At 41.3% G+C, this 26,963-nt stretch overlaps 1 protein-coding gene across 4 annotated transcripts in view; it reads right to left on the reverse strand.

Annotated features, from left to right (window-relative positions):
• The window catches only part of LOC148031405 (RNA helicase, ATP-dependent, SK12/DOB1 protein), a 228,864-nt gene that overhangs the window by 31,655 nt on the left and 170,246 nt on the right, over positions 1 to 26,963 (reverse strand). For all 4 annotated transcript variants that reach the window (XM_087684930.1, XM_087684931.1, XM_087684929.1 and 1 more), the window contains 5 exons: positions 14,200 to 14,355; positions 13,302 to 13,412; positions 12,658 to 12,711; positions 9,904 to 10,011; positions 9,548 to 9,697 (listed from right to left, as the gene is read on the reverse strand). In XM_087684930.1, the coding sequence (XP_087541056.1) occupies positions 9,548 to 9,697; positions 9,904 to 10,011; positions 12,658 to 12,711; positions 13,302 to 13,412; positions 14,200 to 14,355 (579 nt within the window). The remainder of the gene's footprint in view (positions 1 to 9,547; positions 9,698 to 9,903; positions 10,012 to 12,657; positions 12,712 to 13,301; positions 13,413 to 14,199; positions 14,356 to 26,963) is intronic.

Below are 26,963 nucleotides of genomic sequence, written 5' to 3' on the forward strand. Positions count from 1 at the left end.
TCCCAAGAAGCGTGGTCGGGCACGCCACCTACATATGCACACTTGAAAGTGGCTGACTGTGAAGCATTTGTGTACATACGTAAGGAAAAACATCGCAGACTTGAGCCAGAGTCATGTAAATGTATTTTCTTAGGATATGGTGATGAAGGTGAAATGGAGTATAGATTATGGGATCCCGAGAAAATGAAAGTTGGGTTCAAGGAAGCAATGGACAGACACGATATCAAGAAATGGTATAAAGCCATGTTGTCAGAAATGGAATCTCTTGAAAAAAATGGAACTTGGGACTTGGTGCAATTGCCTAAAGGGTAGAAAATGCTTACATGCAAATGGGTTTACAAGATGAAGGTCACTTTTGGTTCCTCACCAAAGTACAAAGCAAGATTGGCTGTAAAGGGATACAAGCAGAAACATTGAGTTGACTTTGATGAGATCTTCTCTCCTATAGTCAAGATGACTACATTGAGAACCATTTTGGGCTTCATTGCAGCTGAAGATATGGAGCTCATAGAGATGGATGTAAAGACTGTATTCTTACATAGAGATTTGGATGAAGACATACATGTGCAACAACCTGAAGGTTTTGAGGAAAAAGGGAAAGAGAAGATCGTATGTAAACTAAAAATGAGTTTAAATGGGCTGAAACAAGCACCAAGAGAATGGTATCATAAGCAAAAACATGGAGTTGACTTTGATGAGATCTTCTCTCCTGTAGTCAAGATAACTACATTGAGAATCATTTTGGGCTTGGTTGCAGCTGAAGATATGGAGCTCATATAGATGGATGTAAAGACTGCATTCTCACATGGTGATCTGCATGAAGACATATATATGGAACAGCTTGAAGGGTTTGTGGCAAAAGGAAAAGAAAAGATGGTGTGTAAACTCAAAAGGAGTTTGTATGGGCTGAAACAAGCACCAAGAGAATGATATCATAAGTTTGATACATTTATGCAATCTCAAGGTTTGCATAGAAGTCAAGTGGATCATTGCTTGTACACTAAGAAGGCAGCAAATGGCAACCTGATTATCTTGGTTTTGTATGTTGATGGCATGCTGATTGCTCGCAGGGATACTCATGCCTTCGACTCATTGAACCAAAGTCTTCATGGCAGCTTTGGCATGAAGGATCTTGTTGATGCAAGTCACATTCTTGGCATGTGAATACTCAGAGATAGGTCAAAAGGATTACTCTATCTATCTCAGCAAAAGTATATCTCGAAGGTTTTGCAACGTTTCAATACGGAGGGGGGGAAAAACAATTGGGGTTCCATTGCCTCCATATGTGAAACTCAGTGCAGAGGATAGCCGTACAACTGATGATGAGAAGAATGAAATGGCCAAGACACCATATGCTTCAGATGTTGGCATTTTGATATATGCTATGAATGCTACACGTCCTGACATTGCTTTTGCAGTGGAAGTGATAGGCAGATACATCGCAAACCCTGGTAAAAAGCATTGAGAAGTAGTGAAAGGTATTATGAGAAACCTCAAAGGCACAAAGAATTTGTACATCTACTTTGGAAAGTAGAAGGCATCTGTGGTTGGCTTTACAGATGCAGACTATGCAGGTCATGCGGATTATAGAAAGTCCACTTTTGGAAATGTGTTTATCTTCATAGGAGGAACAGTCTCTTGGATCTCTACGGTACAAAAGTGTGTTGCATTGTCTACTATAGAGGCAGAGTATGTGGCTGCCACTGAGGCATGCAAGGAGGCTTTATGGCTTTCACGTCTGGTGGAAGAGCTTGGCATTACAGAGTTACCTGTTCTCCATTGTGATAGTCAGAGTGTTACCATGCTAGCACGGAATCCCGTCTTTCATGCAAAGACAAAGCACATACAGGTGAAGTATCACTTCATTAGAGATTTACTTGACAGCAAGAGCATTGAGCTTGTCAAAGTTTATACAAATGATAATTCTACAGATCTTCTCACGAAGGGTCTTCCAGTAGAGCGGTTTGCTCATTGCCGACAAATGATGGGAGTTGGATAGGTATATGTATTTCAGCTTTGTACATACCTAGACTTAGTTGATTCTTTTCTTCTCTTAAGGCACATTGCCTTTAGGTAGGAGGTTGTTGGGAATAAAGGGCCATCGTGCCTTTTATATGTGCACGAGTGTGAACACACCCTTGGCACATTTGTACTTTCATTGTACCCAAGAACATCCTACTCACTCTACTCTCTTCTTTGTACTCTATGTGTCTCTCTACTGTGAGAAAGCATTGCGTGTCTCGATCATTGTGCTCTCTGTCTTAACAAAACCTTCCATGGAAGGTGTTGGCAAACTGTTTGTGGGAGTGTTACCTTCTGGATCTGTGTTTCTCCCGGCAATAGCCTCTACAACGGATGACATTTGCTGCTGTCCAGCAATGACAAAGTTCCATCATTCCTGACACTCATCTCCAATTCATCCAAACTTGAATCACAACATGAGTAAACTGGGTCTTCATGAGGGTGAAATCCCTCAGAAACCATTCACAGCACAACAAGGCTGTGTTTGGAGTAGTTTTATGTGAGCAGTTTTGCAAGAAAAGAGTCGTGAAACATCAGCTTTCTGTGCTGAAACAACCTAGGAGGCCCGTACTGCATAGTGGCCTATTGCTACTTGTCTTTGTGTTCTTGGTCATGATGCTTCTCCTTCCGAGGCCTATCAACCTTGAGATCCTTAGTTGTGTTCCATTGCCATCACTTGAGATGTGTGTTTTGATGAGTTTTTTAAATAGGGGCATCAATCTTGACCTAGAATAGAGCCATCAAGTGTCTCATCGTGTTCTCCATGACTACTCTACTGGTACTTTGTGACACAATCTCTCTATCCCTCTCCAAGCCTAGAAGCCTCGTCATCCAACCCAACAAGGCAATCTAGTTATCTATGGCCATCTAATGTACATCCTGTAGCCATTGAGCAAGGGATTCATCTGATCTCTTCACTCTTCTAGCATCCTATCTAGTGTGTCTGGAACCTGTAATGAAAGAATTATTTGTTCACACTATCCCCTGTCTATGTCCAGAAAAAAGCCCTTGCATAGTAATTATACTTCAACCTTGCCTACTTCATAGCATCTATTTTTGTTTTTTGGCAGTATGCATCCTCTTGGTGGCCATCCACCTATGTCCTATCTATCTTTTTCCTCCCTTCAAAGTGCAGCCAATGAGCTCTAACAACGTGCGCGCACGCGCGCACACACACACACACACACACACACTCTCTCTCTCTCTCTCTCTCTCTCTCTCTCTCTCTCTCTATATATATATATATATATATATATATATATATATATATATATATATATATATATATATATATATATACAGCCTTCCTCCTCGGATAGGGTGCTAAATAACCTGATTAAGCACTATTTACAACAATTAACAAATTCACAAAACTGAAAAGTACACTTTACCATATAATCTTGGACATTGGACACCCTATTGGCCCCAAAACTAGCAACCCTTTTGGTATTTATTTAACTTAATTGAAGAAGAAGTTGATGTACAATGGGATTCTCCCAATCCCTTTTGGTATTTCAACTCCCCTTGTTGTTTAAAATGACCAGCAAGTCTTTAATCTAATTGGCCCCTTGATTCGGGCAATCAATTGGCCTTCACCCACTTTGATAAAGATAGAAAATGCCCCATATTCAATTATTTGATGGTCCCTCCACCTAAATTTGACTGAAAACAGCTTCAACCCTATTGAATCCAAGTCTCAAAACTTCCAATTTCTGGCACGCTTTCCGAGGCTGCTGCTAAACCCTTATTTCTGTTGCAAATTAGGGTTTACAGCAGAGAAATCTGAAATTTCTCAGCCTCTGGTGATCTCAATGCTGCAACCTTAGGAGCAAGGCTATAGAAAGACTCGGAGATGAGAGAGAATGCTAAGGAGAGAAAATTCAGACTTTCTTTGCAAATAACTGAAGAAAATCTGTCATTTACTACCACTGTCCTATCTTAACAGCTTGTAGATGCAAAGAACTGAAGAAAAGCAGTCATTTATTACTGCTACCCTGTCTCAACAACCTGTAGATGCTATGACCTGAAGTTGATTGGTCTTCTCCTATCCCTCGCTACCTCAGAAGGTCCTCCAATGGCTGCAAATCAGACCAACAGCATCTCCTCCCCCTCTCTTGTAGCCTGAATCCACTAAAAATGCCTCTCTCTAATCTTTAAAGACGTTTTTCAGTCTTGCATGGGTATTTTTGATAGCCTTTCCAAATGGTTTTTCCAACATCATCCATAATTAAATGTTAATTTTTCAGTCTTTAAATACTAAAAATTAATCTAATAATTATTTCAGTGCCCTAAAAAATAATCTGACTGGCCAATAATTAAATTGGCTAGGCAACTTCCATTCCTGAGTGTCTCTACACCATCTTTGACCATCAGATTAGCGTTAGGTAACATTAAATGCCACTTCTCTAGTGTCAATCAACTGACACTTAAGGCCAAATGAATGACCTAGGCCAACAACTGGCACCAGATACCACCAAGTACATGTGCAGCATAACTTATAGCAACTTTTGCCTTTGACATCCCTTGATGCCTCAGGTCTCGGGCTCGTAAATTTAATCTAACCCCAGTTACACCTCACATGTGCAGCATTTACTTAACCATATGATTAAAAATTAATCCACATATTAAGTAAGGTTTCAAAAATACATGTCCTCATGAGATACACACACACACTCACTCACTTACTCTCTCTCTCTCTCTCTCTCTCTCTCAACAAAAAACTTCCATCTTGCTCCTAGTCTTCTGGACAAGGCCCCAAGGAGGTAGGGCATGTGGCAACTTACTCAAAAAAAGAAAAAATTTTGTCCAATGATGGATCTACCACTTTCACACATTTTAATGTCTTTTTCTTGATTTGTGATCTACTGCATAAAATTATTTTACCCATTGTTTTTTGAATTGTGATTCTCACATTGAGTCTTTATTTTGCAATGATGTGTTGGCACACTCATTCTATTAATTTTGCAAAAATACATTACGCTTTTTTTCTAAAAAAGAGAAAAAAATTCTGTTTGAGTATTAAAGATCTTACATAGGAATATAACTATCACCAATTGTGATAGTCTTCAAGAATAATGGAAAAGTCACCATGTGCAATAATCTCAATAAGTACATGCAGCAATGAGAAGACTATTTTTCTTGTTTTCGGATGCTTTAGGAGGCTGGTTACTAAGTTCTAATAGGATGAGTAGGCATCTAATGGCTTTCTCCATAGAGGTGCTTATTGAGAAGGAATTCCTAGAAGTGTCCATGAGATTATCATCTAACGAGTGCTTTATCTTGATCTACTCGGATCTTATCAATATAGAACTCCATGCAGCTTTACAGGAAATAATTGCATCAACAGATGTCACACAGAGACTACCCAAGGGATTGACCCAACTCATTCTCAAGGCTAAAAGGGACAAATTCAAGATTACATAGTGGAGGCACGTCGCTTTGCTCAGAAGTGCTTACAAGATCCTTGCAAATGCAATGAGTCTTAGATTGGGCCCCTTGATACCCACGACATTATTCATCCTAGTAAAACTGATTTTGTTAGAGATGGCATGATCGGCAACATCTTCATCTTCTAGAAGTCCACCACTCTTGCTCGTTTTAGGAGCCAGAATCTCATTGTGCTTCTTCTTGATTTCAACAAGACATATGCCATGGAGATTCAGAGTTCTTGAAGGGAACCATGCATAAGATGTGATTTCTAGAGTAGAGAGTTAGAGCAATCTCACCCCTCTATTCTTCAGCCCATAGCCATGTCCTCATCATTGGGGCTAGAAGGGAGACATTTAGTATTCATAGATCAAAGAGACAATGATGTTAGTTAATATTGTTTCTATTTAAATTTCTAGTAGAGGCCAAAAGATTCTTTTTGACAAACAGATCCACTTGTCCTAGAGGCATCACGTTACCCATCCATAAGTGTGAAGAGCTCCTTAATGTGAACTTTCAAGATGACAAAGTTGTATACTAGAACAGGGACGAGAGTATCTTTAGGGCCTTTGTAGCAGTCATGGTGATCTTTAGTAGAATGTTTGGCACTCAGAACAATTGGCACGTCTTATGGATTTCGGTATGTGATACTAGGAAGCAAGATTGGAGACATAATCATGACTTCACTTGGGTTCTCTATGGGACCGTAGTGAGAGAGATTGGATGTCGTGGGGATTGACATTTCTTATTTCTTGAAAGCAATAGCAGGCACCCCTTCTTTTGAGCAATTGATAGAAGCTCCTTTACTGGAACTTGATGAGGCTCTCTTTTGCAATTATGATGGTCACCAATCAAGACCTTTTCACGAATGTGTGGCACATAACTTTCTGTTGGGCATTGTCTAGGGTATGCATTGGCCAAGTGAAGCACCTAATCAAGACTATGGTCAAGAGGAGATAGGAGCCCAGCTAGGACAAAGGTAGCTTAGGATGTTATTAGATTCTGAGGAGGTTTGGGGATGATAAATCATAAAACCAAATAGCTGAAGCACATCTTTCTTGCTTAAGCTCATTGTTAGGGGGTGAGGAGCCCTAGAAGAAACTATTGTTACAGATGTTTTAGTCTACTCAACCTACACTTGGAGAACCATGGGAGCCTAGGAATCATTGGATTCTCCAGGAGATCACAACTAGAGATCTAGGGAGCAGTTTCGAGGTCAGATTTGCGGCATTCATCATCAACGTGTAGAGATCTATCTCATCTACCATTCATCAGTTACCACCAACCACAATTGAAGAGAACACGAGGCATCCTCTTCTCTCAATAACTACCGGAATCAGAGTCTTGCCATGCTCTTGGCCAGAGGACCCATCTTTCTTGGAGGGAATTCTCCATGCAAGTCACTTTCTCATTATGAGATTGGTTTGCTTTTTAAAAACAACTGCAAGAGATCCAACGGCAAAGACTGCAGTCTTAGAGGCACGAGAATTTAGTAGAGAGTGATAGAGAGGCTTCGTCCCAAGTAGAGGACAAATACAACTCTCTCTTAGACCTGGATAAGTCTGTTCTCCATAGGTTTGATCCTACTTGGGGTCATTGCAATAAGCAGAGGTAAGATCTTCGCTTTCACAGTGCAGGATGATGGCCAAATTCAAGAGAGAGGACTTAGATCAAGAAGAGTTCACAAGCTACTCTAGACACAAGATCAGAGTAGTGGCACACTCTGAGAGAGCATAGCACATTCACACCAACCCAGCCATTAGCTGAATTCAAGGATGCAAACATTAAGCCTATCAAAGCAAGCTCCTAGAGAGACCATCGTGGGATCCAAGCGAGTGGGTTTGGAGAGACCTACTCCTTGACAGACCATATTATTTAGCTTTCTTTAGCTACAACTCCAACATAGGGAGGAGAATACAGACAACGATCAAAGCAGAACAAGCAGCCACTCCTCACTGACACATATAGGTTATCCGAGATCCCTTCTTGCCTGACCTTTGGAGGAGGCTGGATAACAGCTTCAAGCCTGGGAAGACTTTTCTCTTCCTATTGCTAGTAGCTCATAACAATTTGACAATTTATTATGGCACAGGTCCAATAGCATCTGCCAGACGGGAGAGTTGGAGGAGACTCAAAGGCACTATCTAAGGCATTGTCCCACGGCCCATGAGTTCTGGAGCAAAGCCCACAAGATGGTCTTTTGCAGCAGAACACAAACTAAAGTAGTGACTTGGGGGTAGTAGTCTGGGTTGCATAAAGAGGCCGAACATTGCACGTATGAGCATTTTCAAGGGAGAAACTTTTTCTCGTCATTGGCTAGCATTTGAGCAGGATCTCCCGTCTAGATTACTCAGATGCATAGTGGACTTGAGGATCTACCATAGGCGCGACTTGGGAGTTGATTGCTAGTATCATTGCTTTGTTCATTTGAACTGCAAGGTATAGTCACTATTGACCATCACCATGTTTCCATTATGGAGACTATTTCTAAGATTTGGACAGAGATCATCCATGCTCTCCACAAGAAACGGAAGAGGTTGCAAGGTGGTTCGAAGTGGATGAGAAGGAGAGATGATTTCATATGGACATGGGATTACATCACCTTCTTTTCACCTCTAGCCCCTCAAATAGTCATGGCATAACAGCCACCAGATTGGCTGTTCACATAACCATTGCATATGATGAACTTAGCTGCTCTTTATATGGCCTTCTTTTTAACCTCAAGGGGATCTTTTTCCAAAGTGTCATTAATACAATATCATTTTCTTTTAAAAAAGGACAAAAAAAAAGCCCAAAAAAGGGTACATTAACTCTTGTTGTATCACCTACCCTTGACCTATTGCTTTGACCTTACAACCCTTCTCCTCACCCTGCCCTCCCCTCACTTTACCCCTCCTCACACTCATCCTCATAGCCCTAGAGCCTACCCACTTGCATATGCCCCAGCCTCTTCAATTGGTTTCACCTGCCTGCAAGTGCACCGCCAATCAAACATAGCTCCATCAAATTGTGATCAAGGCTGCATGGCCAAACAGCTGCTGGTGAGGCCTTGCCCCGTCCTTTGGAAACCTTGTCCTTAACCCAGGCTAGCTGCACTTGTTTTAGAAAACAGAACTGAAAAAAAAAGGGAATGCAAAACCACTTGCTAGTACAAGTCCCATTGTTGTCATCCCATGACCTCACATTCACCCTCACCCCTTGCCCACTGCTACAGTTCGGTTGTCACTTTCCTATGGCTACATGATTCGGCATCCCCACTCGCTTGCATATCAAGGCCACCTTTGAAGCAACAACGAGACGTTCCAAGAAGGGGACTGTAAGGACGGGTATAGACCACCCTCCATTTGAGGTGGAAATCAATGATGTTGCAACTGACTTTCAATTTAACATCAGGTTCTTGTGGAACACAAAGGTAATGGAAGAGCACTACCATGACTACGTAAAAAGATAAAGGAGAATTTCTAGTACAAGCTGTACCAAAAGACACATTATACCAGCCTTTAGTGGCAAATCGTATGAGGAATTCATAGATAGAAGAAGATGCCAAACCATTCTGCAGCTTTCAGCTCTTGAACCTTTCACTTATGGTATGCATGTCCAAAAGCATTTGAAACTTACCCTTTCCATGAAAAACTTAAACTTACCACGGCTCAACCAAGTTTTCACAAGTGGCCCAGATAAAAGCCAACGCAAAAAGTGTTTCTTTATTTTTAGTTTCATACCTGTAGACTAGCATTAGTGTGAGAAAGATCAATGGCAATCATACAATCTACATCATTTGAGAGATGTAAAAATCTGATCATCTGTAAGAGATAAGGACATTTGTGGCCGGCTAGGGTGACTTAACATGTGCTGATGCTTAGGTTGCCACACAATGTACATGCCTATCCATGTCCTACCATTCTTTCTACCTGTAACCATGTTGCATATATTCACAAAAATAACAAAAATTCAGGCCGAAATTACAATATGCAATAAGCAAGAAAGAGATCTTGCCTGTTGATGCCATGAGCTATTTAAAAACTGACACTGCTATTTTCTTTTTGGAAAGAGGTGGGATGATGATGGGGATATCAGTTATTGAAAGAAAAGGTATCACCTTCAAATCTTCCACGCGTAGTAAATTAAGGATCATATTGTATGTTAATCTAAATTGAGATTCCAGATTCGTTGGTTCTCCAGTCAAAAGGCGTTTGAGTTCTCCTTCTTCAAGAATATCTTCCCAGCACATAATGACCACAGTCCCAACCTAGAATCCATATAAGTGTCCCCAATCTCAAAAGTGCAATCAGCTTGGCTTAACCCAAACCAATTAGGAACATGTAAACAACTGATCTATATGAAAGTTCATGTAAAGTATCAACTATACATCATCAATGAGCTTTGAAAGCTCAATTTCAGAATAATTTGTCAAGCACACATTGATTGAACATAGCAGATGGAAAAGAGAACTACCTTGTCAAGCCCTCTCCTCCCAGCTCTTCCTGCCATTTGTGTATATTCACCAGGATGTAATTGCCTGAAAGTCTTGCCATCATGCTTCCTAAGGCTATGGAATGCAACCTGTTATGTGATTAATTATTAGACAATGATTATGAACCAACATAGAAATCCAAAAGCATGCTCATATTCTTCAAACAGAGAAAACCAGCCTTGAGCCAAAACTCTTATTCAAAAATCTGAATCTTGGATAATGTGGCCCTTGTCTAGGTCCCCTATTATGTTTTTCATAGCAGCTTCAGGTGGCGCATTCTTCAGCAATTTTCTCTCTCAATCTTCTTTCTCTGCTACCCCTTTTCTTCTGCCAATCTGAGAACGTCCGTTTCTATGGCCCTCCTTCTGTGTTTCTGTTCTGCATCCTGCTCCCATGCACATTATTCTACAGCTGCATTGTCCTCTATATCAGGAGTATTCTGGCCCTTGTCCGGTATCCCTATAATGCATCATCATTTACATGGTTTTTCTCCCAGATGTTAGGTCAGCCAGATTTTGTGCCTACAGCTTAGCCAAATTTCCACATTTCTGTAAATCTATAGGTTCCTCACATGCAGCCTGGGATTTTTTGCCACTGTCCTCAGTGTGTCCTTTGTTTTCTGTCTACTTCTCCATCTGTTTCCATCAGAAGAAGAATTCGCAAGAATATAGCTACTGTTGAAGTGTTCAGAATGCATATGTCAAATGGATTCTGCACTAAAGTTGGGTATACTCAGGGAATGGTAATTGTCTCTACCCTTCCTTCTACAGTCCCCCATAGGCGAATTCTTCCAAGAAATGCTAGTGGGCCAGGTTCACAATTCCCAACTCAGTAAGATGGGTTGCCCCTTGCACTTTTCACCATACGGCTATCTGCATTACTGACCAGGTTGGGACCAAAGTGTGCATGAAACTGGTTTATAAGGAACAGTGGTTGTGTCATAGGTTTGTCTTTTCTTCAAGAAAAAAACACTTTAAATATTGTGACTCACTTATCATATCAAAGCCTCATTATATACATTGAACTTTGGTCAACAAATTGGCAAGTTTGGAAGTTCAAAAAAGCCCAATGAAACATCTTTGCTGATTGTCTGGATAGGAAATCCCACAAATTTTTCTTCAAATTTCATAAACGTATGAGGTGAAAGGAAGGACTTGGTGGTGATGTGTGTGGTGGGTGGATGTGTGGGTGTGGTTTGTTGGAGAACATGCAGACACATACACACATGTGGATGCAGATGCATGTGCATGCGTGCACAAGCATGTGTGTGTCTGTGTCTCTCCCATTGCCTCCGGTTGGTTACCCAAAAGGCCCTCTGTAAAATCTCTATTCTCAGATTCAAATTCTTCACAAAAACAGAAGAGTGTATGGAACAGATGCCAATGAACAGGAGGATGAACCACCCACCCACCCAAAACAAAAAACCAACAATGAACAAAAGCTATAACAGGAAGACAAAACAAAGAAAACGTTAAAAAATAATAGGAGCAGGAGAATGAGGACCAGGACAATTATCAAGAACTAGATAGATCTTTTACTTGCTTAACAAATTTTTATAGAGCAGTGTCACTTCAATGTTTGCTCTATCAAACATTGCCAAAAGCACACATCATGTCTCGGATAAGGATCCATGGGGAACCTTGGCTCAGATCCAATAATAGGGTTTTCATCGTGACACTCCAAGTTAGTAGCTGCATTACAATGATCCTTTTGTAGTCAAGCCTACCAGATCAGCTAACCCTTGGGACACGAAGTCATCTGTAGATTCTGGGTCATCAACAATGCCACTAGCTGCTCACAAAAAACCTCTAATTCCCTTGTTGAGCTTTTTAGTTCCAAGAAAATCTTTTTAACTAAAATCACTGGGTGATAATATAGACTAAGGTCAATACCATATAAATTCCCAAATACATGACAGAAACATAACCATAGGTCTAAGATTGGCTATCTGTAGTACAAGAAGACTTTTGTTTATACCAGTCAATCTTATGGCATTAGCTATCACTTGGGACATGAAACTATGCTGGATCCTGGACCATCAACACTACCACTAGCTGCTCGCCAAAGATCACCAACTCCTCACTTGAGTTTTTTTGTTTTAAGGACAGACAACTCTACTGAAATCCCTCAATAAAAATAGTCACTAAGGTCAAAACACTACAAAAGCCCCCATACATGAAACAAGTATAAACATAGGGCATATATATCTCCCAAGCTGAATGCTCTCAAGGGCTAGTAAAGTAACCAGTTTGGCAGTCTATATGACAGCAGACCATGTGAGAGATCGCTAAATGGAAGAAGGTGCCTAAATCTCATATAATTTGAAAAGCCCCTCATCATTTATTTAGCTTGATCATTGAACCTGGTAGTAATACATCTATGAGCAGTCCAAACCTGGGCTTCACCGGCTCTTTATCTGATGCTTTCCTAGATGTAATGCTTCCTCATCCTTTGCCAATTGTCCAATGCACAATTAATGAGACTATTGAAGGGATTGCTCATGCAGTATAGACACCAGAAAGGCATGCACTACTACCAGTCACAATCATAATAGAAGACATGCAGTTTTATGGTCATCATCTAAAGTGTAACTGTGTCCCTGTTAGCATAGCCCTGCTTTCAAAGCAGTCCAGTAAGAATCTTAAAATGATGTTGCTGTCGCATTGTTAACATTTAATTATATAATCTAAGTGATACAATAGTTGGATATCATTCCCACTTCAAAATGAACCCACCGTTCGAGCAGGTGCATTGACTCCCATAGCAAAAGTCTCAGTTGAAAATAAAACCTATAGCACATAACTGGAAACAAGTTAGATACTATAATTTAATGGAAGAATTGAAGCAACTTATAGATTTCAGACAAAGAATGGATATCATTGAGAAAATAATTCAAAAACACCCAAGATGGGATTCACCTATCGTTTTCATAGTAGTCCCAGATAATAAGATAATTCTAAAGAAATCTACTTTGAAAACGTCTCTGCATGAACCCAACCTACTGTCATGACCTAGTCTTCAAAATGCAGACATACAAGTGCCCATGCCAGGTACTTTCCTCCAAAAAGACATTTTTCAACTAGTTGAAGTGACTACAAAATTCCCTAGAAGGATACGCTATCCATGTATCCTACTACCGATGTAGTTCTCAACATACTTGGTCTGCAATTGACTATCATCTCTCCAATACCAATTTCAAAATGGTTTGAGAGCTCTGCTAGATCTCACAACCTAAAAGGTGATCCTGTACGTGTCATGGCACAACTTGATTTATTTACCAGGCTCCCTGATCTACACATCACACAGGATAATGACAAGGAAAATAGCTCATCTAAGCCAGAACTTCTAGCTATACAAAACACAGATAGTTAATACCGACCTTGATAACACCACGACAGAACAACATCTCAACAACTTCCTTTACAATGGGTAGAAGACCTGCATGGTGCACACCTATTCCACGTCGTAAAAGATCTTCCAGCCTGACTACCTAAAAGAATATACAATATACATTAAGTTTAAGTCAACAAAAATCTATTTCAACTTTGAAGTTGTCCACAACATGCATCTTGATCCATACATTTTCCATTCAGGCTATGCAAGATCGAACATACTTTCTCCAAGCATCAGTAAAATATTAATTAACCTTTTCTCTGAGATCTAAATAAACAAATTGTTTCAGTGTCATAAGAATAAGACAGTGATTGCTTGTTGTATAACAACACTTTCCACAATTCTGAACAGTAACAACCTATGCAAACATTTAAACAACAAGCAAAGTACCAAAAACAGTGACACTGACTGATCTAAGTCCAAAGCATAAGACGTTCACTTCCACAATTAAGCTTGTTGTTTTCTTCTTCATAAAAACCGAAATTCCAAAAAGAAATTACACAGGAAAAGGAAGGAGAGATAGAAGCTACACACAAGCATCTCCAAACATGACCATGTTTATGACAAGATAAAGACAATTTTACTTTTCCCAGAGAAACTGACAGTTTTTTATTCAGTAATTACAAGAACACAGAAACTCTTTGCAAAGACAGAGAATATTCCACCAAAGGCAGGCAGCCAAACTAGCCCAACACAATAGCACGCAATGAAACATCCTTGATCTCATCTTAGTCAGAAGAGAGGGCCATCTTGGCTCAACAAAAAATTTTTAGCTCCCTGAGCGAGCTTTCCCTTAAGGGAATCCTTTTAGCATTGAAATTGTGAAGCAATAAATTCAAACAGCAAGCAGTTCAGTGCTCAATGTACAAATTCAATATGTATACCTGAGGAAGATGGCGATCAGATCCTTTAAGCCTAGAGAAACCCTTGTCACAAAAGACACGGATCTCCCGTTTTTCAGACGTGCTTGTCAAATCTGCAGAAGTAAGGCTATCTGCTGACTTATCACATCTATTTTTTGAAAAACAGAACACCACAACCTGGCACCATGAAGTATGAAGGAACATACACTAGAAGTGATTAGAATGTTCAAGGTGATGCACAAGACAAATTAAAACCCAAACAAAACACCTCTTAGTTTCTAAACCCCATCATTTCAACATGCTTAGTCATAAGTTTATTGATTCAACCTGTGTAAAACGAATTTTTGATTTTGTCTGTACAAAAATAATGCATGCAGCTCCCTTATCTTATGTCATTGGCATGTTACTGTAACGAAGACAAGGAGAAACTTCAGTTGTACTAAGCTACATTCCACCATGCATGTGGGTGGCTGTGAGGATGCACGCCACCAAAGCAGAGATAGATGCCACAAAGGAAGTCAGATCACGGTACAAGTTTCATGCAAGAGCTTGTTTTTTGACACAAACAGGAGCTGAATCGAGTTTTTCTGCACTACAGGCTCTGGGCATTCCAAACAAGGACTCAGAAGAAATAGGAGAGAAGATGGATTTTTAGCCAACAGACCTCAGGAGGTAGGGCAGGTAGCCATGTAGTACTATACCACCCTGCTGGGCTCCACGACTAGACCTCCAGGTTATGAGACAAATAGAGATCCTATTTGGCAGAGCACCCGGAGATCCTTTTTAGAGGAGGATCTTGGGAACATTATACTAGCCATGACCACATGCAAATGTCCAAGGGATGATCGAGTGGACAAGGCTTTGGTTTTGAGCTAAGGGGGCTTGGTTCACTAAGGACTTCTTGCAGCATTCCAAGGGATTATGGCATTAGGAGCCATGCCACACGGAGGTTGTCTAGGCGACTGATTCACCTCAGCCAAAAAGGCAGCAGAGACAGATTGGAGATTCCTCAGTGGAGACCAATCATTTTGCCTCCTCCCGAAAGGGAGCAGAGACAGACTGGAGATTCCTCAGTGGAGACTGATCACTTTGATTTGAACGTGCATAAGATCCTTCCCTTAGCAGAGCAATATCTATCCATCCCTTCTCATGCCGGACATCATGCAGCCTACCCAAACATGTTTTGTTGGGAACTGCAGTATCCAAGACAGTATTTTACCTTCTAGGAATCAGTAACTCTTTGATATTGCAACAAACACAAACTTATTGTACTCCTCAACTTTGAGAGGGCTTCTGAAAAAGTTGGATGGAACTACACTAAGGATGGGTTTCCTAGAGCAGATGGTTAAATGTAGCAGCCCTCTTTTACTCAGTTCATAGCCAAGTCCTAATTGGTGATTCTAGAGGTGACAAATTCACTATTCAAACATCGATGAGGCAGGGCTGCCCGGTGCACCTTTACATTTCCTATTTGTGGCAAAGGCCATGAGTGTCTTATCTAAGGTACCAATCTACAGCTATCTACAGCTATTCATGGCATCAAGTATCCCATCCACAGTTTGAGCAGCTTTAGACTTTTGGATATAGAGTTTGGAAATGACACTTCTATGTATTTGGATATAGATTACCCTTATTAATTGGCAAAAGTCTTATCGATTTGGGTTTGTCACACACAACAGCCAGACTGGAGAACACATGATTTTCATTTGGGTCCACAGTATCACAACAAGAAACCTTCGTTACAAGGTGGGTATGGACATTACCTCAGAGCAGCAGTTAGCACCCTTACTCTTGAGCATCATGAAAGAAGATCCTCTTAAGAGAGTATGGCAACACTCTCTCTAGCAGGGAGGGTAGTGGTTCAGCTAGCCACCATGTGGTATATTACTTCTTGTTGGCCTTCCTCTAGGTCGTGCATTGGCCAGGTGAAGCACCTCATCAAGAATTTCAACCGGTTTCGTGGAGGTCGAAATCCAACGAGAGGAACAGGTAATGAGCTCTCCTCGTTGCTGAATTCACCTTCTTGTAATTCCTAAATACTGAAAATTTCCCCTTCTTTTCTTTTCTTTTCGTTTATTTTCCTTCTTTTCCAATGCTTTGTATCACTTAGGGAGGGGCTGCAATGTTTTTGGTAGACACCCTTTGCTTAGCAAACATTCCTTTACAGAGTCTCGCAGCTTAATAGAAGATTCTAGGAAGAATAGATGTGTACAGCAAGGGAACCTACTGTTAACCATGTCTTCCAGGATGATGGTACAATAGGACTATAAGAGCAATGCTCCGAGATGTAGCAATTCCATTGCGACATGATCAATCCCAACATTCATGTTGAAGAAGAGGGGTGGCAGGCCATCCTCATATGGTGTGGGTGCATGTTGCAAAAGCTTCACCAATTTCCTAACGAAGCAAGGCTTGAGATCCGTGGGCTAGAATAGATAGATCTTTTTCGATTCAATAGCTTGCACATCAGGGATCTTTGCGAAATCATATATGCCACATGAAGCTGGATATTATAGTGACTGCCATGTCTTCTGGATATGGACAATACAGTGCATCTACCCACTTGTTGGGTGGTTAGTAGCAAAAGGTGGACCAGATGTGCTCATCAGCTTCAAGAATGGTGTAATGCCACTCTCATTACCTACCCCATGCCTCACTGGGCTCATTCCAAGATACCTCTTATACCCTTGGAGCTTGCATGCTTCATGGAAGGCCCCCCTATCCTGTTGGTTGAGCCCTTTTCTTGCAATGTTCTCCCCTGTTTTGATGAGTAATTGCACTGTGCTTAAGGATACTGCCTGTCTAAACCTTGGTTCTTCATAGTTTGAAGTCAACACTATTGCGATCTCTACCCTCTGTTTTTCCTAGTATTGATGCAGCATTTCTTCTAAATCCTCCTCTTGGTCTTCAAAGATAGGAAATTCTAGTGGGGGATCAGTGACCTTCTATGTTAGTGGTTGTAGGACCTTGATCATCTTCTCACACCTTTCCTGGTTTGTCCAGAGTCACTTCCATTGGTTTTTATGACCCAAGATCAAGAAACCATATGTTCTAGGGGAGCATCAAAATCTAATAGCTCCATCTAAACTAATGTGGACATCATGACTCTAGGTGGCTCCACGGTAGTTCCCTCTATCAGCCCTTAATGAGCCACACTAGGTTCCAAGGGTGCTGGCCCCATTTCCATCAATTCTTGGTCATTGTAGCCTGTCTGTCAAGGTGATCCACAAGTCCTTCTTTAGTAGGCTCGTAGGAGATGGTGATCAAATGGATGCAAAGGTCCAACTTTCCCAATGCTACAATGGCAAGGCCCAGTCAAGCTTTCAGTTGCTCCACCTTGTTTGTCTTGGTCATAGAGGCAATCATGATGGTCTTATGATATAAGTCTTCCTACATATTCTCCTACTTTTGCTGCGGCTGCCTTCTCAGTACATGGCACAGCAGTCACACTCACAACACTAGATGAGATTGTCTTTGTTGGTAGAGTCGTGAGTCCTTCACTTGTTAAGGTGACTTTAGCTTCAGCATGCATCCTCTTTTTGCAGTTCTTCTTCCCTATTATGGATCTTGTTGCAATAAAAGGCCAAGTATACTAACTCCTATCTTCAAGTCTATGCTCTAGTGATGGCATTTACTGGAGTCTAGAATTGGTATAGTGTCCTCATCATTGATAATTTCAACTTTCAAGAGGCTTAGAGGCACCAATGGGACAATTCCCTTGCTTGTACTCGCTTTCTGTTTTGATATGACTATCCTTGGGAGCTTTCGATTTCTATGAGCATGTTGTGGATGCATATCCAACTTGCTCAAAGTTCCAGCACTTGATGGTGTCCCTAGGTTCAACTGCTCCTCTCCCACCTCCCTATCCTAGTATCATCACAAGAATCTGACAGTAGTGAATGAGAACTGTGTTGTCTTGTTCATAAAATGTGATGTACAAACTAGTGTACTCCTCTTTGTTGGGTTCCTCTATGCAATGTATTGGTGCATTGCCATGAGGATGAATAACAATTGGCCCTAGTGCCCATGGTATGCTAGATGGGTTAATGTCCTTTGTGCAGCTGGCTTCAACTCAGGTGGTGCTGGCAATGCCAACTATTGTGGGCATGGATAGTATGGGCCTCATTTTTGTTCTTGATGGCCCTAGTTTGCATAAGGAGCTCAGTAAGACAGCTAACCTCATGTCTAAAGCATCCACACAGTTTGTACACACTATAAAGAGGTTCTTTAAGGTGAAAAGTTATGATTTCTCACTCGCATCCAATCCCATGAACCATGCATGTCTCTTTTCGCCGAGACACAGCTCGAAAGCTTATGCCTTATTCAAGTCAAGGATGACATGGTTTGCCTCATACACCTACTTAAACTACTCTATGAAGCTATAGGGATCATCTCCTCCTCTATATTTGTCTTCTTGTTTTGGTATTAAGGGAATCTTCACTTGCTTCTTAATTCCAAGTGTGACACCAATGTTAGCTACATGTGTTGTCGTGAGGATGTGAAATTTTAAGATGCTCTAACTTTGTCGATAATATTTGATTAAGATATTAATAAAATGTGCAAGGTTGTTTAGCACATGTGATGAACATGGCAATTATTTCATGGTAACAGGCCAAGGACGCCAAGGATACCATAGGTGTCAAAGGAAAAAGTTGTAACAAGTTATGCCTGACAAGTGCTAGGTGGTACTCGATATCAAATTTGAGCCTAGACCAATTTATCGACCACTAATGTCAGCGGTGACATTAGAGACTAGGCATTAGTTAATTATTGGCTAGTGAAATTAAATTTTTAAGTACTAGAGTAATTATTAAATTAATTTTTAAAATTAATATTTTAACAATTAATTTAATAAGCTTGATAATGCTGAAAAATTAGATTTAAAGGTTGCCACTTGTCAAAACTTGCCCATGCAAGTGGGAAAAACGTATTTAGGGGCTGGTGGAAGTCTATTCCAGCCATTGTGAGTGAGAAGATAGTTGTTAGAGAACAAGGAGAGGCTGCTGAAGTGATTTGTAGCTACCAAGGATCAGTCCTAAAACATGTGACTGCAATTTGGAGCCCTCCAAGAGCAAGTGGCAGTAGCCCAAGGTCCCTCTTGTGCACGTGATAGCAGACACGAGAGGACAGCAGTCTTTCTAGTGATCCTAAGCTGTAGATGTCAATTTCCATGGCTGTTTGAGCAAGGCAACAGCAGTTTTTCAATATTTCTTGCAATGAAACTCTGAAATTTCTCTCTCTATAGTATTCTCTCTCATTCCCTAACCATTTCTTAAGTTATCTCAGCATTTTCCAACCATTTGAGCCATCAGAGAAAGAGATTTCAATCAATCTCTGTTGTGAACCCTAATTTACAATAGAAATTAGGGTTTGACAGCCACCTTGGGATGCGTACATAGAATTACAGACCCAGGACTTACATTTCCACTACTGCAATTAAGGAATTTCAAGGACATTCAAGAGGCCAGGCAACCAATTCAAATTTGGGACTGAAATTGTCTTTCAAGGAGCACCGTAAAGGCCAACAATCCTCAGGTAAACCAAGAGGCAAATTGGTTTAAAGACTTCCTAGTCAATTTTGACAACAAGAGGCACTTCGAATAGCAAAGGAGATCAAAAGATCTCAGTTCTACTCCATCCATTTGCTATAGAAGACAAAGAAATACTACAAGAGGCACCAATTTTAGGGCCAACAAGATATCCAATGTCCAAGATTAAAGTGGTAATATTTGTGTTTTCAGTTTATGTGAATTTTATGCTTGCTATAAGTAGTGTTAAATCAGGTTATTTACTACCCTATCCGAGAAGGAAGGCTCGTTTCATGGTTCCATCGATGGGATATCATCTATTCCCTCCAATTGATCGGCCCGAGGCAATTGACTGAAGGTCCGGAGCTTTGCTCTAGTGCTGAAATTGTATTCAGCTAAGCATTACAATAAGAATGACTTCAGATAGTGAGATGGGATCAAGTAGGGATGATGCCTCCCAATCTGAAAATTCACAAAGTGTTAGGAAAAATGCAACGCCTAATCTTGAACAAGGCACACATCACGGACAGCAAGCTCATAATGTTGGTTTAGATCAAAACGTGGATCCTTCTAGGCCTTTAAAGCAGATGATGAGTAAGAATAAGAGGAATTTGATAACCAATTTAAAGATCAGCTAGGAACAGCTGTTGAAATGTTTATGCAATTGGCAAATGATCCTCAAGTTATGCACTTTTTAAACCCTTAAAAGAGGGCAGCAAAGGCAAGAAGAGTAAATCATCTTCAAGAGCTTCGGGATAGCAACATACACCGAAGGAAGAGCCAATATAGCAACATGATGTTCTAAATGTGGGTAGTAAGCATAAGCCAATGATGACAATAGGGCAATTGATGCATATGCAAGGGCAACTTGGAAGTGCCAATCCAATGCTTTTTGGACAACAAGCCATGCATGCAATGATGGGGCAGCTAGGGTACTTTAGAGGTGGCACTAGTTTCCATGCTATCGTGGGTTACGGAGCGCATACGGGGATGTATGGCACTACTCCTTATGGTATGCAACAACCAATGCATGGTGTGCAAGGCCCAATGTATCCAAATGTGGCTCGTAATCTACATAACCCCATGTACAACAATGTTGGCATGATGTTGGGGTACAAAGTGGCAAGTTTGGCAATGCATATATGTAGCTCACTATGTTTAGGACTCATTGTATTAATGTTGGTCATGCAATGCTCCATATAGTGCTGGTCATGAGAAAAAAATGTTGCTAGTAATGCATGCAATGTATAGGTAAATGTATCTTGGTATGGCTAGTAGTATGCAAATTCCCATGCACTGTCACATTGCAATGGCCCAAAATATGCAAACAAAAATGTTTCCTTATGCATCTAGTACTCCTAGCATGTCAGGTATACATGAGGGACTAGTCAATTGGATGCAATGTCGCATATTAGCCAACTTGAAATTGCAGCAATGTGAAAGTATAAAGTATCACAATGTTTAAGGGAAAGAAAGGCCTACACTCTAGTGGAGGTTTGATGTAAGTTAGCGGTAAACTTTCCATATGCTTTTTGGTGAAGCTTCAGCATTGTTTCACCAATGGATGTAAAATGGATGGAAGAGGATGACTGGGCAAACCATCCTCAGTTGTTATAGCATTACCTAGATGCCTTTTAGTTAGAGCTCACTTCGATTCGAGCTTAGTCAAGTTCATTAGAGCAAGGTTTCAGAGTATATTCTGACACTCAAAGGGGGAGGTAGCACTTCCACTCCTCCAGTTGTGGATAGCTCTCATATGTAGTGGATCTCGAATGTATTCAACATGCATCCAAGGTACTGTGCTGACAGTATATCTACCATGGAGTCACTACTCAGTATACTAGTCATTGCGAGATATCCAACTAGATTACTTGATTGGAGTCCATTTGTCATAATAGAAAAACTACCCAAGAACGTGTGAAACTTCCTTGGCACTTTTTGCGCACTTTTTGCAAAAGTTATTCATTTTCTATGCTGAGAGTTGTATGTATGTATCTCTCTTGTTCTATGAGTCTGATTACTCTCTCGATTAGCAAGGGTAAAAGTGTATGTGTGAGCTCCGCTTCCCTCATAAAATATTTAGAAGTTTACGGTTGGCTCTTATCAGGAGTCGAGGTCTCTTGGCTACCTCGCAAGTGCACGCACTTGTATTGTCTTGGTCTATATTGACTTAATCATTTGCATTGTCTTGCTCCTTATCGAACTTATTGTATGTAGTTGGCACAAATCCCATGTGAGGTTCCCTTTACACAAGGTCTAGCCTGTTGTTCACTTGCCCACTTTCAGTTTGTGTGTGATACTACCTAGTTCCAACAAATGGTTGTTTGGTTTCCCCCCTTAAGTAGTTGTCAATAGCCCCTTCTAACTTCAATGGTGTAAGTACTTATCAATTCCAATCCGAATATCCTACGTCAAGTGCTTACGTTCAAACATAAATTTCTTCTTTTGAAACCAATTTGTAATGTGCACAAACAAATATTTTCGGCAATTCACTAATCGACTTAAATCACCTCTTGCAATTGTTCATTGGGCCTTCCAGATTGGAGTTACATCCAACCACTTTTCGTTGATGCCAAGTCAAGTGTTCCTTCTTTCTACACTCAATCTAAGCAAGGTGTGCTATTGTCCATACATCAATTCAATAGGCATGTGTCTAGTTGATGCACTATGCATCGTCCTATAAGCCCATAAAGCATACGGCAATAAACGAGGCCAGTCTTTCATTCTTCCTCTATATAGCTTTTCCAGTGCTTGAATGATAGGCGGGTGCCCCCACTCACTCTTCGTATTACCTTCTGGATTATAAGCTAAAGTCAATACAAGTTTACTTTCCAATTGAGCAAATAATTTACGAGTCCCATTTGCATCCAACTCTTCTCTCTTAGCTATAACTTTTTCCACACAACCATAATGGTAAAAGATCTCCTCCAAAAGAGAAGTACAGATAGTCTATATTGTCTTTCTACTAAGGCCTCTCTCTTCACCCAATTTGTCAAATCTTTGTGCAGAAGCACAAGACATCTCTTCAGCTACATACCTATAGGCATGGTCACCAAATCCACCACCCATTTAAAATGAATAGACAAAGGATAAGTTGGCTGCAACCCATTTCTATGAATGACTTACCCAATGGTGAATGTGCCTGCAATGTGTCAAGTGGCTTAACGACTCTAAGGGTTTAACCCTCTAGGATCCTAAAGTTGGAGTTGTCAACCTTGGGTAGTAAGGTGGTTATTTAAGTGTGTAACGGAAGTATGTGAATCCTTGTTATAGATTTATTACGTGAGCCCATAGCTGGCATTCTTAGAGTCCATCTTGACATGGTGTCCTATGTGGGTTACTTCCTATTGCCCAAGTGTGTCATGCCCTACAACTTAGCAAGCTAAGAGTGCGATGTGCCTTAATGTGTCAAGTTAGGGTCAACCTATCCATCTTTCTAATGGATGCCCCCCCAAGCGATACGAGTTCAAAGTGTTATGGGGCTTGGAGGCATGAAGAGTCTAGTCATGAGACTAAGGCCACTATTGTTGCCTTAGTGGTGCCTCTAGCCTTAGTGCTATCATCTTAGGTTGGGTGTCTACTCACTCATGGGAAGTGCTAGTGCTAATGTTGTGACCTAAGTTCTCACACTCCAAGACTCATTGCCTACTGAGCTAGATTGTTCTAGAGGAGCATATGTATGCCCAAGTGCTTATTATTACTTCAATATGTGGCTACAATGTCTAATTTAAAAAAGTAAGATGTCAAAGTGTTCTGGACATGTTATGTTCAAGGTCTGTGAGGTGATGAAGTGGTTGGTGCACTGGGCTATAATGTTATTACTTCAACATGTGGCTACAATGGCTAACTTAAAACTAAGATGTCGAAGTAGTGCAGAATGTCATCTTCAAGATCTCTGACGTGATCAAGTGGTCGGTGCATTGGGTATAATGAGTCCCACCCTAGTAGTAGGTGGTTGTATCTAGGGCGGCTTGGGTAGTCTTCCTATATGAAAGTTCTGCCTATAGACTCAATGAATTTCCTACAATTGCTATACAAAAAAAAAACACAGCAAACTTGAGCCAAAGTCCTGTAAATGCATTTTCTTAGGATATGGTGACGAGGGTGAAATGGGGTATAGATTATGAGATCCCGAGAAGAGGAAAGTACTACGCAGCAATGACATTATCTTCCGGGAAGATCGCATGCACAAACAGCCCGAAAAGACTGAGGAGGTCCGTAGGGTTGTATTCTGGGAAGAAATATCTTTTGGACAGCAAAATGTGCCCGCTGTACAACAGCTGGTGTAAATGAATCTGTAAATGCAGGAAATGATGCTGGAAATGATCAGCCAACTATTGCCCATGATAATGAGCCACTACATGTGCAGGAACAGCCAAAATAGCAAGCTGTTAATGTTGATTTGCATGCTGAAATGCCAGGACAGCATACTGAAAATGGAAATTTGCAGGAACAGCCAACAAAGAATGACCATTGGGTTAGGAGATTGTCTAGGGCTACTAGACAACCTGATAGATTTGTTCCTGATGCAAACAATGTAGCTGATTATGTCATGTTTAACAGACTGTGGTGAACCGTCTTGCTTCAAGGAAGCAATGGGCAAACAGGACAGCAAAAAATGGTATAAAGTCATGTTGTCAGAGATGGAATCTCTTGAGAAAAATGGCACTTGGGACTTGGTGCAGTTGCCTAAGAAGCAAAATACTTCCATACAAATGGGTTTACAAGATGGTCACTTCTGGTTCCTTCCCAAAGTACAAAGCAAGATTGGTTGCAAAGGGGTACAAGCAGGAGCATGGAATTGACATTGATGAGATTTTCTCTCTTGTAGTCAAGATGACTACATTGAGAACCATTTTGGGCTTGGTTGCAGTTGAGGATATGGAGCTCCTACAGATGGATGTAAAGACTGCGTTTTTACATGGTGATCTACATGAAGACATCTATATGCAGCAGCCTGAAGGGCTTGTTGAACAAGGAAAAGAAAAGATGGTATGTAAACTCAAAAGGAGTTTGTATGGGCTGAAACAAGCACCAAGACAATGGTATCATAAGTTTGATACATTCATGCAGTCCCAAGGCTTTCATAGAAGTCAAGTGGATTACTATTTGTACACCAAAAAGGCAATAGATGGCAGCCTGATTATCTTAGTTTTGTATGTTGATGACATGCTAACTGCTGGCAGGGATACTCATACCTTGGATTCATTGAAGCAAAGTCTTCATGGCAGTTTTGACATGAAGGATCTTGGTGATGCAAATCACATTCTTGGCATGCAAATAATCAGAGATACATCGAAAGGCTTACTCTATCTATCTCAGCAGGAGTATATCTCCAAAGTTTTGCAGCGTTTCAATATGGAGGGGCGGAAAACAATTGGGGTTCCATTGCCTCCATATGTGAAACTTAGTGCAGAGAACAACCCTACATGTGATGATGAGAAGGTTGAAATGGCCAAGATACCATATGCTTCAGCTATTGGCAGTTTCATGTATGCTATGGTTGCTACACGTCCTTACATTGCCTTTACAATTGGAGTGGTTAGCAGATACATGGCAACCCCTGGCAAGAAGCATTGGGATGCAATGAAAGGTAGTATGAGATACCTCAAAGGCACAAAGCAGTTGTGCATTTGCTTTGGGAAGCAGAAGGCATCTATTGTTGGCTTTACGGATGCAGACTATGATGGTCATGCGGACTGCAGGAAGTCCACTTCTGGGTATGTGTTTACTTTCACATGAGGAGCAATCTCTTGGATCTCCAGGCTACAAAAGTATGTTGCATTGTCTACTACAAAGGCAGAGTATGTGGCTGCCCACTCAGGCATGCAAGGAGGCTTTATGGCTTTCACGTCTAGTGGAAGAGCTTGGCATCTCAGAGTTACCTGCTCTCCATTGTGATAGTCAGAGTACTATCATGCTAGCACGGAATCCTGTCTCTCATGCAAAGACAAAGCACATACAGGTGAAGTACCACTTCATTAGAAATGTACTTGACAGCAAGAGCATTGAGCATGTCAAAGTGTGCATACAGATGATAATCCTGCAGACCTTCTCACAAAGGGTCTTGTAGTAGAGAGGTTTGCTCATTGCCAACAGATGATGGGAGTTGGATAGATATATGTATTTCAGCTTTATACATACCTACACTTAGCTGATTCTTTTCTCCTCTTCAGGCACATTGCCTTTACGTGGGAGGTTGTTGGGAATAAAGGCCTCGTGCCTTTAAATATGTTCAGGTGTGAGCACACCCTTAGCACTTGTACTTACACATATATATATATATCTAAAAACCTAAAGGTACTCTCTCGTGATTGTACCTACAAACGGGCTCACTCTCGAGTTTACTCTATCTCACTCTCTCTGTCTCTCAATGCGCGGAACGGCTGTCTGTCTCGATCTCCGTACCCAGCCCGCCACTACAACTACGCCTTTTTTCTTCAGTCCTCTCACTCAGGGGAGTGTACGACTACACAGATAGAGGAGGACTTGAAGAGTCAGGTGGCGGACCACATCTCCCAATGGATGGGAGAAGAACTAGCACTGTTTGCACAATAATGGCCTGGTTGCATGATGGACATTAATTGGTGGGCCAATGCTGAGGTCCCATACTTGAGCATTATCTTTCGAGCCCCTCCACAATGGAGAGCTCGGAGGGATGTGATTGAGTGGCCCTTGGCACAGGCGGCCCGTTTCTACTAGTGTACAAAGTCACAACTCTCAGTATGGCTGATAGATACATTGATAGTACCACCTGGCGCATCTATCACCCCTATGGTCCGCTGGCCGAGGGCCGGCATAGGGGATTTGAGTTCGCCGTGCAGACTGGCGGCAAAGTGTACTTGCATGCCTCATAGTTTCTCCTCCTCATCAGCAGCCCCCACACCGAACAGATGCTTGTTCGGTAAGTCACTACAGTGGGGCACGTGGTTCCAAGAAGTTGATTGTCTGGCAGGAGCTACAGCCTGCCCTTGCCGCACAAATCAACATCTTACTTCTACACAAGCACAAGCTCACCCCCACCTAGGCCCTGCGGGTAGGGAAGGTACTTCCGGGCAGCTCACACACTTATTGGGAGCACGCCATAGGTGCCCACGGCAAGAATGGAGGCATATGCATCTGTGTTGGCCCAAGTCACCAACTGTGTACGAGAACACAAGACGATAGTGGCAGGGAGGGTTCTATGGATCAGATTGGATATTGGGGACTCGTGCATTGGAGTCCTCAATGTCTATGCCCCTACGGAGGTTAGGGCAC

This window comes from Lygodium microphyllum, chromosome 9 (genome assembly GCF_053477565.2).
Source record: "Lygodium microphyllum isolate KBCC chromosome 9, Lygodium_microphyllum_v1.1.10, whole genome shotgun sequence".
NCBI lineage: Eukaryota > Viridiplantae > Streptophyta > Polypodiopsida > Schizaeales > Lygodiaceae > Lygodium > Lygodium microphyllum.